Raw genomic sequence first — 18,475 nt, forward strand, 5'->3', positions numbered from 1 at the left:
CTTCGTCCACCCTGGTGTTAAAATTTCATCCCTGCCCTGGTGGACAACTGATTAGTCTAACCAATTGGGCCCTTCTCCGCACTGGTGTTCATTTTCAACTTTCCAGTGGTGCTGTATTTGTACACTTTAGTCTTTAGAGGGGAAAATCACAAGAAAACGAAAGCCTCCTGTTCACACAATCTGTTTAATGCGATTGTATCCAAACAGCGCAGCGGACGCTCTCCGGTTGTACCAGCGGCGCTTTTAAATATTTAATCGCGCCTGTCACTGGAGCTCGCTTTTGACATTGAAGCCAATCTCTCAGCAAATCGCATCTTTCTCCGCCACCCACGGCTGACAGGAGCCACGGGGGAGGGTCACGAAGTCGGACTAAAGAGATTGCTGGAGAGGCTCATTCTGAGGATTCTGGCGACAGACTTGACGCCAAGCGCGGATGTTTTGCCAGCGCAAAGGAAAATAACGTGAATGAGTCCCTCGGGTTGGAGCCTGTCACAGCTCGGTTTTGAAAATCGCCAAAACCATTTGAGAAAAAACAGTGACTATAAAAACAAAATCAAGTTCTGAGCTCAAGGAAATGATGAATATGAATTCCTTATTGTCTGATCTTATCATATTTTATTCATTGGGTCAGATTTTCATTTCAGTAATCCCAGTGTTTTGCTGTGCGGGTGAACGCCATTTACATTTTAAATGAGGAACGTGCCAATCCGGGCATGCGTGCGCCTGGCGCTTAATTCCCGCTCCAATTTTAATTACAACTCAAGCAGTTCAATATCACAGCCTGATTAAAATCTTCAGGGGAGCCGCCTCGGTCGGCCGCCCGACTCGCAGGGCAAATTATTTCATTTGTAGAGACTACATCTGCAAAGTACGTCACAATGGACGATTTAAGGTTTGGGTCTCGGGCGGGGCTGAGCGAGTCCTCCTGGACATTTTATTGACTTGGAGCGAGCGCGTGCCGAATGCCGCCTGCGTCGGCTGAATAAGCGATGGAGCCGACGTCGAAGAAAGCGGCGCTACGCTGACAACTTAGCCTATGGCCTTTCGCTTCAATCTATACTTTGAAAGGCCACGTGCACGCTTTAACATGGAAAATTCATTGACTTCAAGGGGAAGCAACCGTGCGTCTGACAGAATTTGGAAAGGAAAAACTCCGACAAACAAAAACAAAAGGCCGTTCACGCTGGGCTGAGAACATTTGTCAAAAAGACAACAATTTGACGGAATAATAAAGTAGCTACGGTTGCATCCAACGGCAGGGTGAGTATCGCCCTCCCATTCAAATTTGGAAAATGATTCCAGATTTTCCCATCATTTTCAAAACAGATCATCAAAGAAGAAGAAGAAGAATTTTTTTTAATACATGTACATTTTTCCCCCCAACGAACCTGCCCTGGTACCATCTCCACCTGTGTCGTGTCTTCCCCTCCAAATCGTCCTACCGACTGGTGTCTTGTAACCAGCCCTTGCCTTCTTCGCCTGATTTTTACCCACACGTATCCACAAATCATCTCCTAACCTGGCCCGATGCTCGAACCACCTCTTTCAAACAATTCTATTCCAAGAGTCCAACCAACCAGTTCCTTGTCTGCCCTAACCTCTGTTCATAGTCTTCTAACCTGGCTCGGTGACTTTCCCCACATTGGAAGCAAATTATTTTCTTGCCCTGGCATGTTTTACCCACTAAACTCCGAACATACAACCTCCTCGCCTAACCTGGCTCCTTGCTTGTCCCCACTAGAGTCCAACCAATTGACCCCTCCGTGGATATTCCGCAATCCGGGTCACTGACCAATCAGAGGCCAGAGATCTGCATAGACCAAAGCCCGTTTTTGCTCCCGCCATTTTCTCAGACGACATTGCATGGTCCAGTATAGGGTTAGTGAGCGTCTTATCGCGTATTTGGGTTATTTAACAAAAAACACGGTTAAGAGGTGTAGTCACGGACTTTGTAATAGTGACGACAGGTATCCTGAAAGGCTAGTTGGTGGAGTTCCATTCGTAGCCTTTCCAAAACCGAAGACCCAGTACGAAAAATGCCTTCGATGGATCAAACTTTGTGGCCGACCGCATCATCAACTAAATCCATCTAATATCAACCGGAACACATATGTTTGCACGGAGGTATGCCCGATATTTGATTTTCAATACATGTCTCGTACAAATGAATTCGAAGTTCTTCGCTAGCATAACACTGCTGCGTGTGATCGATTGACACACTTATTCTTTGTTGAGCGATATTTCGCGATGATCGGACTGCACAAACGTGTCGCTTTCTTGCTGCCTCGCGGCCAGAAGCTTAACCAGACGGTGTTTGCACGAAGATACGGCCTAAATTTGATTTTTAATACACGCCTCGTATAAATGAATGAGACGTTCTCCGCTGGCATAACACCGCTACGTGTGATCGATTGACACACTTGTTCTTTGCTGAGCGATATTTAGCGATGATCGGACTGCACAAACGTGTCGCTTTCTTGCTGCCTCGCGGCCAGAAGCTTAACCAGACGGTGTTTGCACGAAGATATGCCCTAAATTTGATTTTAAATACACGTCTCGTATAAATGAATGAGACGTTCTTCGCTAGCACAACATTGCTGCGTGTGAATGATTGAATGAAATCAGAAGCATGGAGTCTGTCTCAGTTCAGAATGTATTGTATTGTATTGTATTTGCCATTTTTACTGTTTGTCTTCCGTCAGCGCACGTGGCGTGACGTCACTTCAGGAGGCGTGGTTAAGTGCCCTGTACGGAAGGGGTCAATTGAATCCTTACCTCTCCTGGTATTCGACCCACCAGTCTCTCCCAATCATTTCCCAACCTGCTTCAGGGTCCTTGCCACCAGAGTCTAACCTGTAATCCTACCCACCTGTGTCACCCAATCATCTGGTCCTGCCTGGATGTCCGTCCTACCTACCTGGATCTAACACCCTGCCCTAATGTCCTACGGACCAGTGCCCACCAATCAACTCCTAACCTCCCCCAAAATCCTTCCACCAGAGACTAACCAATCAGCTCCTTGGCCTGCGCTGGTTTTCTAGACACCTGTTTCATCTCTAAACCTGCCCTGGTGTCCATCCAAACCCGAGTATGACTACTATCGCCTACTATCGCCGCTGATGTCCTCCCCCACCCTTTCACCGGTGATCCCCTGCCTTTTGTGTCTTCTTTACATTTGACCCAGCCGTGTCTAACATCGGTTCTGAGCCTGCTCCAGTGTCACACTTGAGTCCTCGCCTGCTCTCGGCTGATGTGCCGCATTAAGAATGCACTTCATCCACTGAATAGAATTCAGCCCCCCCCCCCCCCACTTAATAACGAGCTGTATAAACGATGTTAGCCACATTTTGTTATCTTTGGAGTGAGCCTGCCATTTCTCTGAGTGCTCAGAGCTGCGAGAATTATAAGCCCGGCTCCCCCCCCCAGCATGTCCGTCACCTCTAAAAGTGTGTATTCATTATGTGAGAAATTGGGGGAAGTGAGTCACAAAAAAATAGGACGACAAACTAAAGATTTTTGTCCATGAAAGAAAAACTTAGCAGCCCGGTGCGTCATCCAACCCGCTGGCAACCTCGCCGACAAGCTCACTGGGAAAAGGTTTTGTGCCAGCGGTCGCTCGTCACAATGGCGACGGCGCAAGCTAAGTTTCCCAAAATAGCTCCTATTGATTGCTCGTCAGCCACTGGGGAGGCAATTTGAGAGAAAGATGACAAAATCATTTTGGAGGACGTTAGCGCCGACCGGCGCTCATTTGCGCTCCGAGCTGAGCGGCTCACGTTTAGAGGCCACAATGGAGCGCGCTACGCAACCCAAACAAAACATCAGATTTCATTCAAATCAACTGAAAAAAAAAAACACGACACATGACTGATATACATACATACAGTACGATATGATTAATTATACCATAAGTGATGACCGTAATTCCCGGCCTACAGAGCGCACCTGGTGACAATCCTCACCTAGTACATCTGTAAAGGAAATACCATTTGGTACATACATACGCCGCAGTTGTGTAAAAGCCGCAAGTGCCCACATTGAAACACGAGATATTTACAGAGAAAGACGGTACACGGAAAGAGTTTAGCGCTAATGGTAGCACTAACGCTAGCTAGCACCACATTAAAGCAAGCGCTAACGCTAGCAGTACGCTAACAGGGCCGGTTAAAATAAAACTGACCGGTCAATATCACTGAGACGCGCCAGTAACACAGCAGCAACATGCTAGCACAACGCTAACGCTAGCGCTAACTGGGCCGGTAAAAGTCACTTCCTCTGCACATATATTCCACCAGTCTTATTCTTACCTTTTCCGCTCGAGGGCCCTCCTTGCGGCCGTTTGAAAAAATGCCCAGATTAACCGCATCATCGCGTAAACCGTGTGAAAAACGTTGCGGCTTTAGGCCGGAAATTACGGTAATACATTTGATGGAGAAATGAAGTGAATCATTTATTTTATTTGCTCAATATTTACATGTAATTATGATTCATTGCACTGTAGGCTCGCTCAAGTGAGTTCGCACATGTAGCTGAAAATTCCCTTTAGGGCACCGGTGTCAAACTCAAGGCCCGGGGGGCCAGATCCGGCCTGCCACATGATTTTATGTGGCCCACAAAGGCAATTCATGTGTCAACTTCCATGATTTTTGTTGAAATTTGTATCAAAATCTCAAATTGTCACATCATAAATGATGACCTTGAGACATTTTTGTGTTACTCATCATCAACAATAGTTGAAAAACCCATTACCCTTGATTTCTGATTCCAAAACTCGTTGATATATTGATTGTGTATATATGATGGGTCAATGAAAGATTTTTATGGTTTCACAGTCATAATGGCCCTCAGACCATTAAACCATTACGACAATGTGGCCCGCGATAAAAAAATGAATCTGACACCCCATGCTTAAGGGTATCGTGAAGTACGCAACCGTATTGCCTTCTGCACAGCATAAGTGATTGATTGTCAATCCCTTGAAAAAAAATATTGGCTGCTGCTAAACGAGAACGTTTTTGTATTGGCTTCCTATCCTCCTTCCCTCGCTGAAAATTTGCGTGGCGCCGCTGCCAATTAAGTCCGACGAGCGTCCACGGCCAGCGGAGAAAACGCTCCTGACTGGGTTGATATTGACGGCGCATCTGCCAGGCGCTGGTGCCGCCGTCAGAATGCAAAAAAAAAAAAAAAAAAAAAGATGACATCAAATTAAGAAATTTAATCATCAAAGCTTGGAACAAATTACCACAAGACGAGCGAGGAGAGAAGAGGGGGAAAAAATAAACTGGCTAGAATAAAGCATTATTGCTTTAAATTATTCTAATTCATCAGAGTATTTTATTTATTTCCAGAGACTTGGACAGTGATTTGAAGCGTTTTTCATCAGCCGAGCTGAGAATTTCGATTTTTTTTTTTTTTTTTTATGTATTTTTCTTCCCTCCACGCGAGCTCGTCCTTGAGAAGAAAACACACAAAATGTCAAGAAAAGACGATATGCGCGGGGCCTTTATCGAGCTAGCGGACGGCTCAAAGGCTCGGTAAATTAAATTGTTCAAAGTTTCCAGTTGAAGGGCAAACGGCGGCGCGGCGAGCAAACAATCTCCAAAAGCGGTCGGCCGTGGCGGCCTAGTAAAAAAAAAAAAAAAAACGCAATTGATGAGCGAAGGCAAAAAAGACTTGCTCTTTGTTCAAGATACATAAAACCCGACGTCGTTAATTCAGGGCATTTAGGAAAATGGTAATTGCTTGTCTCTGGGGCTCTACGCAAAGCACCTAAGTTGTACATTTATTTATACACAGACAACCTTGGAATAACTGCAATGTCCCCTTGACACAGAACTAAAGCAAAAATCGCTAGCAATCTGCTATAACATGCATGCCGAGCCAGTAGGGGGCAATGTCTCTTTGTGAAGGAATCAACAGCGTGGTAGCTGGCATAAATAGCGCGAATAGTTTTCAAATTTGATATGTATAATAAACTGAGTTCAATGAACATTTCGTGTCATTTTCTGTCGTATGGGATCCTGGCACCAGCTACTGTACTTTCTAGCCTACAAGGCTGTTAGCGCTGTGCTAGCGTGTTGCTGGTGTGTTACTGCCGCGTCTCTGTGATTTCTACCGGTATGTTTTTTTTTTTTAACCGGCCCTGTTAGCGCTGTGCTAGCGTGTTGCTGCTGTGTTACTGCCGCTTTCACTTTCTGTGTACCATCTTTCTTTGTAAATATCTCACGCTTCAATGTGGGCACATGCGAATTTTAATCAGGTGCGGCTTGTGTATGTACAAATTACTTTTTTCTTTAAAAATATAGCAAGTGAGGCTTATAATCAGGTGCGCTTTATAGTCCGGAAATTACGGTAGTTCATGGCAAATGCTCAAAATCATCTACTTAAATGCCAAACTCGATCTATCTAGCGATAGAAAGCCAGAGCAATGTTTTCACTTTATGGCAGGGACACAAAAAAAAGGTCCCTTTAATGTTTTCTTTTTTTCCTTCCAACATAAAACACCTCATCATACTGAAACGTAACACCGAGTTTAATGATTGCGTGTATTTTACTTTGCTCGCCGCACGCTGTTTTGAAAGTCGTCGACGTGAAAGCGCGGCAGCAGAACAGAAAGCAAGGAAGAAAAGGCCACACGCGGATTTGTGAACTGCAATATGAAGTTCCCCGAAGGGAACATCTCAAACGAGTGGGCGTCTCCACGCCAACTCATCCAACAGGTGGACAGCGCTATTCATCTTTAAAAGGAAGCCGTGCACGGATAACGGCAATCATTTTCGTAGGTTTTAGCCCGGTAAGCGAAAGGTGCTCGGTAGCTTTTGTACCCAGTCGTGGCATGTTTATGTCCCCCGGAGAGGGCGCTAACGAGAGTGCAAATAGAGGCGCCGAACTCTGGGGACTCATTACGCCGTGAATCCCGAGCGTTGTGACTCTTTGTACTTTGTACGTTTATCGTCGTTCCGTTCGCAGGGAGCCGCGCTCCATCAAAAGTTTGATTTTTTTGTTTAGCAAAATAACGCAGTAGCGCTAATACACATTGGGAACGTCTATTAGTCATTTCTGTCCATGCATCCATCACCTATTTACAAGACATTAAATGTAAGCATTTCATGATCGTCTGATCATCTATCCAAACCACCCGTCCATTTAAAAAGAATGAGAATCTTGGCTTAGCTTTGTCTAAAAGGGAGGGCAGGTACTTTTCGCAAGACTTGTGCCTTTGTCTTTTTGCTATAAAAAGCGTTTCTGCCTCGGTGAAAAGGAGAATTTACAAACTTTACTGACTACTACTAACAAAATTTACAAAACCTTCGACAAGGAAAACCGCCGTTTTTTTTTTTTTTTCCGTCTTATTTTCATTGAAATCCGGGACGTTAAATTGAAAATCCTTTCGCAAGGTTAGCGTCTTTGTAAACTGTGGCCGACATTCATCTCTCCGCCTGCATCCTCCTTTCCATTCCTCCCTCTGTTTGCTGCTTGCACAGAAAACATTTTCTTTCCCCCTTCACTATTACGGTGACTGTTATTTTCATGTTTGTCCACCCATGTAGTCATTAACTAAAGTAAAAAAGCCAAATTTACAGAGCGAAGCCGAACGCGTAGCGTGGTCATTGTTTAATAACTGCGGCCGTTGTCACGAGTGCCTTGAGTCGGTCCCAGCGGAGCTGGCCTTATAAGAATAATATTCACAAAGGGATCGCACATTTCGTCAATCAGGCAGCTGGCCCGTGCGCCGAATAACAATGAAGGAAAACGATTAAGTCGTTCCCCGCAAAACCCGAGCTACTCAAACGGCGCGTGCACACACACACACACACACACACACACCTGCCGCTTCTGCAGATGAGGATATTTTCAATTAATCAAGCCGTCTCATCAATAATGCATCACGACTGCAGCCCAGTTAACGAGGGAGCCCGACCGGGGGGGAAGGGGGGGGGGGGACCACCCCCATTTGTCAGCGCCCAACCCCATCGTGAAGCTAACGCCGTCGACTTGCGACTCAAAGACCCGTCGAAGACGACACGAGTCTGAACTTCAGACAAGAAGTCAAAGTTTCTCCGAGGGGCAACTTTTTCGGGGTCGCTTGTTGCCAGGCGGAATTCACTCGTAAATGTTCCTAAAGTCAAAAAACGAGCCCGACAAGCCAACCAGGAACAGGAAGTCTGAGAAAGTTTAGGTAAAAAAGAGGTGCTGCTCTGTATTACATACAAAACACCCTTTTAGGACAGCTAAAAATATATGCTGTATTTAAATAAATCACATATTAAAGCAATTCGGATACCAATTAATACAAAAATGAAATTAAATGAATATTGAAAATGTTATCAATTAAAATATTAAATAAAATGCATTCAAATAAAATGTTCAACATTTTACATACAATAATGAACTGATAAAAACTCTCATTCCAATCCCCCAAATATCAGTCATGTGGCAATACGTGGCACACATTTTTTCTTTCTTAACTGCAGTTCAAGTTATGTTTGGCTAAATGTAGGCAAATTCAAATGTGGCCGTTATATTTTGCCACACGTCAACATCAAAACACTCATAACCTTAAAATTTGTAATTTTTTTTTAAAACGACACCAAATGTTTTCCGGCCATCCCAGCGCATGAGTGCATTTTTTTCGTTTTTTTAGCTAATCCCGCTAAATCCCGGTGAAAACAGGCTGTGCCTTTTACACCTGTCGCAGTCAACCGGCAGTAATCCCATCTGAAATCTGCCCTCCGTGGCGACGTGCTTTTTTTTTTTTATTTTTTTTTTTTTTATCCCCCTCCCTCCCTTATCATCTCGGTAGCGAGTTATTTCTATTTTTTTTTTTTTTTTTTTCGCCAAGCGGGCCGCGAGCGGTGATCCATAAGCAGAAGAAGCATATGAGCCGAGAGCCTCGCCATCCGGCTGCACGCACGCACAAAAACAGAAACATCTCTCGTTATTGTCGAGATGTCTCCTTTCAAAAGTTACCCGGGGAGAGCCGAGGTCATTTTGATACGGATGTGACGAAAAAAGTCACCACTAGGGGGGGATTAACATCTCTTTTCTGTGGACCGACGGTGCATTCGAGACGCCTGGGAAATCCGACCTTTCCCGCTTGGAATTTACGTGTTTGTTTTTCAACCTCTTTTTTTTCTACACTGCGAGAAATGATCCCACTTCACATAATTGCGGTCACGTTTAATTTATTTACTTGAAATCGTTTCAACTTGTTGCTCTATCTTTGCCAGCAACGTATCGCGACAAACAAAACTGGCAGCAGGTCCAATAAATGACCAGAATCGTTTCATTTTCAACTAAACAAGCCCAGAGTTCACACCGAGTCACTAAATTCATCTTTATATTTTTTTTTTTGCGTGGTATTTTTCTATTGAGAAAATCAACACAAGCCAATTAATTGTGAAAGGATTCATTATTTATATTGTCCGGTTCTCTTCAACCTCTCCGCATGAAATATCCCAAAATTGTCAAATGTATCATACAAACGGGACAAAGTGTCTGCGATTGGCCAGGCTGAGCTGTCGAGGGCGTGGCTTCGCCAAAGGTAACCGGAGGTCGACGGAGCCACGCAGTCGAGCATTAAGAGAGTCACGTTTTCATTTCAGGTGAAAGATTTGTTTTGAAACGCGGCGCAGCAAGGCCACAGCCGGGCGGGCTTCATTAGGCGCCCCCCTGCCTGCGTTTTTTTTTTTTTTATTATTATTATTATTGGCACGTAAATGAACTAGCCGGCGGCTGCAAATTGACAAAGCGTCATATCTGCCGGCGGCTGATCTCTTATTAACGACGACGGCGGCCGCGCTGCCGGGCGACAAAGCGGGAGGGCTTGCGTCACATCTGCGCATGCAATTTTTATTCTTTATTTCAAAATCTGGTGGCTGAAGTCAACCAATGAGCTGACGGAACACTGACGTTTACTCCGCGACGTGCAGAGCATGAAAAGCCGCCCGTCTTTTATAAAGAACCTTCAGTAAAAATATTGGGAGCAAGTTCGACCGGTGCTACAAGGGCTCCCTCTAGTGGTACGTGAAAGAATGACCGAATTAAAAGTTCCGACTGTGCATGACGTTAGAATGGCGTGACTGAAACATGGTCAACCGCAAAATGAATCACGTCAATCACAAGCCAGTAAAAAAAAAAGTCAAACAGCAGCGGAATGTTCATCCAGAAATATGCACAATGTTTGGTACTAAATGATTTCCTTATGTCGAGTAACTTAATACTTGCACCGCATGACATATGCAAATGAGGTGATTTTACCAGCGCACTTGCTTATTGATGAAATCCCTCAAAGATCATCCGAGAGTTAATCAAATCTGCGACTCCGCTTCCGGTGACTCATGAATGTATTCATCGTCACGGCCTGCAGCTTTTTTTTTTTTTGCTGAGCGCGGCGTTGCAACTTTATTTCTAAAAGCGTCGACTTCCAAGTCGGCGTATAAAAACGAACCTGCGCGCCACCCCCGAGGAAAACCGGGAAAACGTTTTTGTTTGTTTTGTGTGCTTTGTTGTTTTTGTTGCGTTTCGTTTTGTCTTAGTTGCTGCTGTGAAGTTTCCTGGTTTCTCGAAAAGAGCCTCGGTTCTCAAACGTCCCCGTTTTCCAACGAAAATTTCGAGATTTTTTTTTTTGTTTCCGTTTTCGAACGAAAATCGATACTCGAGCACCCCTGACAAAACCCGGAAATAACATATTACGCGCGTGTCCCGACCAGCTGACCCACCCGAGACGCGTTTTGTTATTGTCAATTTGAACGTCCCCCGAAAAAAAAAAAAACGGAAATGAAATTTGCTTGTTTAAAGTTATTCTGCACTTTTGTTAATAAAAAAAAAAAGTTTATAAGGCCGAGTCGCTACAGATACGGTAATGTGCTCCCAGCCTAGCTACTAACGCATACAATTTAAGCAAAAAATAAATACATTTCTTGAAATATTTTATTATATTAAGTATTTAAACTATACATGTATTTCTACTATGCAGTTTATTATCAGGTAAAGCGAAAAAAAAATGCTTTAAAGAGCCTAATTATTTAGGCTTGGAACGCATTATTTCTTTTTCCATTCATTGTTATGGGAAACATCGATTTGGTTTTTGAACAAATCACTTCTCGAACCGTTTTCTGGAACGGATTGTGGTCGAGAACCGAGGCATCACTGTACAGTTGAATACTACAAACGTCCAATTAACCGCTCAAAACTGAGCATTGTCGTCTTTGTAAAGGCAGAATTGGGGGCACGGGTGTACCTAATGCTGCGAATCACTATTAATAAACACTTCAGGAGGAGGTGGAGGTACATAAGAGTATTTAGAGCGACTCGGGGGATCTATTTGAAGGCGCTCACGCGAAAAGAGCTTCGCAAAGGAAAGAAAGAAGAAGGAAAAAAAAAAAAGCTTTTACAACTTGTGAGGACAAGTTAAGCTTAGTCAGGTGAAACATTTGCCCGAGGTGCTTTCACGCAACAGCAGCAGCAGCAGCAGCAGCAGCAGCAGCAGCAGCAGCAGCAGCGTCACGGATGGACTTTCCCGAAACGTTACCCGAGCAACTTTTGTCTGCCACATCTGCTCGAGTCGCTTTCACTTTCAACTACGACGGCACGAGTCCGTTCCCATTTCCGTTCTCGGGCTTTTTCCACCTTTGTGTGAATTCTCGTGTTTTCATAATGACATTATTACGCCATTAGGAAGGATTTTTCTTTGGATTATCATGATTTATTTCTGAATAATTTGCTTTTTGCTTACCTTCTGGGGTCAAACCCGATTGTACGCACGACGGATACTGAAAGTCAATTAAAAACTACCAGACACTCGCTGGACACTTCATTAGGTACACCCGCACAATCGACGAGCGGCGTTTGTAAATTTTTGGGAAGAATTTTACAGCGCACCGCCAAACAAAAATGTGCTTCGTGTGAAAACTGGGCCTGTTCAGGTTATTCTGCATTATGAACGATCAATGAAGTCAAATTGGGTCATTTGGGAATAACGCGCCCAAAATATCCTCGCTTTTGAAAGCTACTACTTTGATGCAACCTAAAATATTACAAGCGCCGTCTGACTTATTATAAGGTGTGCCTAATGACGTGTCCACAGGCTATTTTGTGCTTTCAAGAAAAATTAAAATGAAAAAAAAAATATGAAGGGTGATGCTCAAACAAACCAAGCAGACTTTGTATTCATTCTTCCTTTATTTTCCTCTACATCACCTTTGAAAAGACGAGCGTCGGGATCGAGGGGCCGCGCACCGAACACTCGCGAGGAGGACGCCGACGCGCCATGTGGACGGTCGCGGTGTAAGAGCCCCCCCCCCCCCCAACCTTCACCACATCATTAGACGTCTGATTGACCGAGGCAGAAAAATGGAAACTGACATTTTTCAGATTAATACAAAGTGTGTCTTGGGGGGATCTCTGGAAAAATTGCTTTGACTGGAAATGTGTCACGCTAACGGTGACTTTTTTTTTTTTTTTATATCAACATTAAACACTTTCCCTTGATCTAATTCAATAAATAGCGGAGGGAGTGTGAATATGAATGATATCCACACACCCCCACCCTTGGGTGACAGACGTCTTTGAAAGCCACAAACACTTGAAACAATCTTAAGCCACGACAGGAGTATGTACATTAATCCCCCCCCCCCCCCCCCAACCCCCGACTAGAGTCAAAAGTGCGCAAACAGTCACGACATCTTCAAATGAACGTCACAAACAAAATCCAAATCGGAAATGCAATCCGTGGAGCGATGACGGCACTTTTTAAAGGGAAGCGGCACTCGCTCAGCCGGCCAAAATGAGGCCTTTGGCATTTTCCGATCTCGTGAAAAAGCGACCGGTCCCGGGAACTGGCAAGGCATACAAAACAACAGTTGGAACGCAAAGGAACGACTCTATGTGGATGGAAGCCCACCCGACTACGTTCCAAAGGGGGTCCTCGGTTGACGATGGGGCCCCGACCGAGGACGTTCCGCCCCCGCCGGTGAACTATTTTGCAAGCCTTCCGCGGTGTCATGGAAGGTAAGAATTTGTAATTTACTCATAATTAACTTGTGACTTGTAATATTCATGGCCAGACAAAGTGGTTTTCATACAAATATTTACAATACTGCGTGAGCATAGGTTAGGGGTACAGACTGCATGACAAAATCAGGTTCGGCAAAGTCATCGGAACAGAACTCCACCATAAACGGGACCCCTTGCATAAATTGTTTAAAGCTGCCTTGTGACTGTATTATTTTTTTTTTATTATTATTATTATTATCATTTGATGGCTGATATTGGAAATGCAATTTCTTTTATGTCCGATCATACAATTTCAAAATTGTGACTTTTTCGCGACTCTCCAAGTCCAGAAACTTGGCGGACGTGCTCCCAAGACCTGTTGCTTTTTCTTCACTGACACTTGAGGAGATCCTGCAACGCGCATCAAAACCACCAAAAAAAAAAAAAACAAACAAAAAAAGGAATCAATAAATAGCGTCGTCATATGCGTCCCAAAACAGTACATCTCTTCAGCAGCGTAAAATCAGACGCTGACATCGCAGATGGAGGACTCCGAGCTGGTCCTTTCTTACTAAGAATCACGGAAACAGTTCTGCCCGACTAAATTTAAAGACCCGCACACACACACACACACACACACATCACTCGGTAAGTGCGAATGATACGTTCTAGCGCATCCATTTAAAAATAGAAAATGCCCCCCACCTCCTACAAGAACCACCAGTTGCCCGCTCACCGTCTAACATGTCAAGTTTCAAAATCAGTGCAAACAACAACAGCAGCAGCGGGAGTCAGCCGGGCAAGCGGTCGTAGCCCACCCTCTTCATCACGGCCCCGCAGACCTCCTCCACCAGCCTCACGTCCCGCCGCGGCATTTTGGCCCGCCACGCGGCGATGTTGGCCGGCGAGATGTCCCCCTCGTACTGCAGGCTGTACAAATTGGTGGAGGTGGTGAACGCCAGCTGGTTGAGGGCCGCGGGCGACAGCGGCACCCCCAGGTAGGCGTGGAGGCCCTCCGCCGTCTCCTGGGGCGAGTTGACCACGTCCTCGAAGCGCACTCGGAGGTAGGAGTCCGCGGGGAGGCTCCCGCTGACCCGCAGCGTAGCGGCAGTGTGGGCGAGCCACAGATGGGCCAGTATCAGCACCGGGTCGCTCTCCTCGAGGGCCAGAAGCCCTCGAAGGGTGTCAAACTCCGGCGCTATCCTCGGGCAGCCATCCCTGATGTTGTCCTCCTTGAATATCAAGGAAAGGTGCTGAGGGATGTTTTTCAGGGAGTACAGACTGGGTTCACTGTTGTACAACATGAGATAAATCCACGCTCGAGGGTCCCTCACCACGTAGAGGGTCTTCAGGGAAGGCCCCACAACCTCGCTGATAAAAGGCAGCTTCAACGTCCAACTCCCGCTTCGCATGTTCATAACAACGCGACTGTTTGGGTACTCAGCCATGTGGCGCCTCAGCACTCTGATGTACTCCACGTCTCTGTCCACGTTGGCTCGTAGCCCAACCGGCTCTCTCCGCCTGGATCGCTTCTTCGCATCGGAGTCGGAGGTGTCAAGCTGGTCCGGCCAGGTTTGCTCCCCCTCTTCGAGCTGTATGTTCTGCAGGTGGAGCTTGGTGTTGCGGACCAGAGAGTGGAGCCAGCCCTGAATGATCTTGTAGCGCCCCTGCTTGGCATCTGACTGGGACCACTCGCAAGCATCGACCAGGGAGTCGAACTCAAATTCTGTCTCTGGGATGTCCAAGTGCTCAGTGGGCAGCCTGACGTAAACGAAGTCCGAGCTGTTGTAGAAGAGGTGCTTCAGGATCTCCGCCCCCGAGCCGGGCAGAGTCGCGATGAGGACGGTGGGCAGGGGGAACAGCTGCTGCTCCTGCACCCGAACTTGCAAGTCGGCCTCACTTTTCCACTTCACCCCACAGAGCAGACGATTGCAGCTGTTGGACACAAAGAGCAAGCCGGCGATCCACAGCAAGAGGACGGCGAGCAGGGCGTAGCGCATCAGCCGCCGCAGCCGGAAGCACACCTCGTAAAACCTCCTCTGCATGGCGAGGAAGGCGGCGGCGGCGCAGAGAATCAAACCCACCATCACGTTGAGCGTGAAGGCAAAGTCAAAGAGCTGATGATTGTCGCCGCTCATCTGTTTGGGGATCGCCTGCGTCCCGAGGCCGAATCGGGTGATTCGCTGTCGATCTTCCACCTTGCAGTGGCCGCCGTACCCTAAATATGCCGACCTCGCCCCAATGTCTTTGTAATTGGTCACAATGGAAACGATCGTCTCCGTGTTATTAATGGTCAGCATGAGTCTCACGCCATGATTGCTGCTATCTAAAAACTTACAGCTGCCCACTTTGACATACGGGCCGTGGAACACGTAAGCTGCCCTGCTAACCGAGTCTGTCATCGGGAAAGTGACGTTGACATACTGGGTCCACCTTTTTTTAAACTCAGCCGCCTGTTCTGCTTCCTGGATGCGAGTTCCTGGACTGTGGCCCTGGCTGTCGAACCAAAACATTTTATAGTGTGCATCCCACACGTCCATCATGGCACCGTTGTACCGGTCCATGAACTTGAGCGGGACATATTTAAAGTCGATGTCTAGGTTGTGGAAGAAGGCACTGAACGACCTCACAGGCGAGTCAGCCGCTTTCTCCACGTGATCGAGCACTAGAAGTGTTTGGGAATTGAGCAAGACCAGAGCTCTGTACACACTCCTCAGCCCCATGGCGGGCGAATATGCCGACGCCGCTTCCCCGCTGGTGAACATGGTGTCACCGTGTGCTAACGCCACGATCACCTCGCCGCTGGTGTCGCCCACCCCCTCATCGTTCCAACGCAGCCACTTGGCACATTCACCCAGCTGACCCTCCCAAGGAGCGTTACAGTGACTCGTAGGTGATGGACCGAAGACAAGAACGTTGTTAAGGAAGCTCAACTTTGGTCCGTAAAGGGCTTCTGACACAAATACCTGCCCGTTGGGGGCAAAGGTGAAAGAATTCTGGTCCGGCTGCTCGTGACCCGGGTTAAAACTGTTCCAACCCTGCACCCACGTGTAGGGTTTCTCGTGCACTATGTCGTAGACTGCACGGCCCCCCAGCTTGCCAGACTTGAAAGAAACAAACGTGTTACCCTGGCCGCTGGGCAGCCCGGCACCGTACGTTACGACGCCCCAGTTTGAGAAAATGTGCATGGTGGCTTTTCCAAAATCACGGGGAGGCCGCGGGGCCAGACGCGCATCGTACCAGATGTACTCCGTGTGTAGCGTGGCCCAGCGCTGCGCCGACGACGGTCCCATGGGGCCGTCCTTGGGCCGGTGCTTGCGAATCTGCTGAGCCAGCCAGTTCCCCGTGCCGTTCTTCAGGACAAAGGCGTCGAGGAACACCAGCTGGCTCTCTGGGCCGTAGAACCAGTTGTAGTTGGAGTCAGCGATGCCCACTGACCTCTGGAAGCCAGGCAGGAGGGTGGCGTAGTAGAACCAGAAGTGCGCCCCCAGCCAGTTGTTCTGCGTGTTGTCGATGGTGAAGTGCCGCTGTGCCAAGAAGACGTACTGCGTGATGGACTTGGCCGTGTAGCTCCCGTACGCGACCCCCTCGTCCAGCGTGCCGTCCACCACGTGGTTGAGCAGGAACATGGTTTTCTCCATGAAGTTCACCGCCACTTGTTTCCAAAGCATAGACTCCGGGTCGTCATTGGACCCTACCACGATCGCCCCGGTCAGGAGGGCCAGTACGTTGGTGGTCTGGTGATTGTGGAGGTACTGCCGGCCCCAGCCCCTGTACTTGGAGAACTCGTATAGCGCCGCCGTCTGCGAGCGGATCTTCTTGAGGTAAACGTCTCGCCGCTGTCCATCCAGGTAGGTGTAAATGAAGTCGTACGCCGTGGCGAACCCGGTGAGGGAGTGTGCGATGGGGACCTCGTCGTGGGGCGCGCTGCTCACTTTCCAGTCGATGTACTCCGCCATCCTGTCCATGAACTTGATGAGGAACTGCAGGGCGGCCGAGTCCTCGGGGCACAACAGACAATACAGCGCCAGGGGAGGCAAGTTGTTCCCGTAAATCTCGTTCCACTTGCTTGTAAATTCCTCATGCTTGGCGGGTGGGAGGTAAGCGGGTCCATTGGAAAGCATGGTGAGCACGGCCGCCCGGATGACTTTAAATATGTGGCTGTGGCTCCCGGTGGACCTCTGCTTCATCTGCTGTACGTCCCCCGGGCCAAAATACAGACCCGGGTGGGAAAACGCCGTCTGCTGCTCAGCCGCTCGGTCCCCGGCCAGCTGGACCTGCAGTAAGTCGTCCATAAAAATGTCTCTGTCGGTGGCGTTGAGGACCCCTGAGAAGGCTGCCTCAACTGCCCAGAGTGGGAGTAGAAAGAAGAGCCAGTCGTACGCCATGCTGGGCTTCGACGCTTAAAAAAAACTGCGTTCAATAAAAATCATGTAACATTCCACAGCCAAGTCCAGGAAATGAGAAAAAGAAAGTCCTCATGGAGGGAAAAACTTCAGTGCACTTTGCAGGATGTTGACACATGGATGGTGAAGAAACATGTCCTTAAACGCAACTAGAAAAAACAAAAACCTGTCTTGCTAGTTTCCATCGGTCCTCCTCACACAGAGGAAAAAAAAAAAAAAAAAAAAAAAAGCCTCCAGTGGTTGCACAAACATCCGTCAGCCCCAGTCGGTGTCCGGTCCACAAAGGCACCGCGAGGATCCCGACTGAGCCGCGGCATCCGTGGAGCCGCACGGCGGCGGCGAGCGGCGCTCCTCCGCGGGCGACATCGCTCGCGTTCTGCCCGGGCTGCGCACCTCCAGGTTCTGTGGGGGCTGCACGGATCACAGAAGCGCCAGAAGCCCCCGTTTTCTATCTCACTCTCACACACACTCGGCGCTCCGACTCCTCCTCCCCGGTTCCGAAAAGGGAGGAAAGTTGTCGTCACTCCTCAACTATTCACATTTTTTTTCCACATCGTGCGCAGGAAATCAGCGTCCCCAGATGAGGAGGAGGAGGAGGAGGCAGCCGATGATGACTATTGCAGAAGATCCAGACGAACAGCGGAGGTGTTGTGTCGACGTGTGCTGGCGTGCACTGAAACGCGGACGCTGTGTGCGTCGTCGTCCTCCTCTCGCTCTCCGACACTGGGATTGTTTTCCGTTTGCGAGTGGAGCCGCTGGAAAATGTTGCGCCGGGTGGGCGCTGGAGGGCGCTGTGGCTCAAAAACCGCCTCCCACCCCCCCACCTATCGCTCTCTTTTGTCCCACGCGCGTGCGTGTGAGCATTAAGTGCCGGGGAATCAAACAAGTGGTGGTGCGTTCGCCAATTGGAACACGCCGTGATGGATGGATGGATGGATTTTGGCAAAAAAAAAAAAAAAGATGATCAGATAACCGCCTATATGAATTATGGAGCATTAGTTATCATTGTAACTGCACAAGCATCTCTCAAGCTCGTGAAGGATTGTTTTAAAAACGAAAAAAAACTGCTCGCT

The 18,475-nt window shown here is 47.7% G+C and overlaps 1 protein-coding gene across 1 annotated transcript; it reads right to left on the reverse strand.

Annotated features, from left to right (window-relative positions):
• Positions 1-12,210: 12,210 nt before the first annotated feature.
• On the reverse strand, positions 12,211-17,573 carry LOC133492987 (dermatan-sulfate epimerase-like protein). Its single transcript, XM_061805886.1, has one exon. It carries the CDS (start codon positions 17,382-17,384, stop codon positions 13,788-13,790), a length of 3,597 nt encoding a protein of 1,198 aa, XP_061661870.1. The 5' UTR covers positions 17,385-17,573; the 3' UTR covers positions 12,211-13,787.
• Between the last annotated feature and the right edge of the window lie 902 nt (positions 17,574-18,475).

Source organism: Syngnathoides biaculeatus, chromosome 19, assembly GCF_019802595.1.
Source record: "Syngnathoides biaculeatus isolate LvHL_M chromosome 19, ASM1980259v1, whole genome shotgun sequence".
Lineage (NCBI taxonomy): Eukaryota > Metazoa > Chordata > Actinopteri > Syngnathiformes > Syngnathidae > Syngnathoides > Syngnathoides biaculeatus.

Coding starts and splice junctions, on each gene's coding strand:
- LOC133492987 (XM_061805886.1), bottom strand. CDS start 17,384: ATGGCGTACGACTGGCTCTTCTTTCTACTCCCACTCTGGGCAGTTGAG.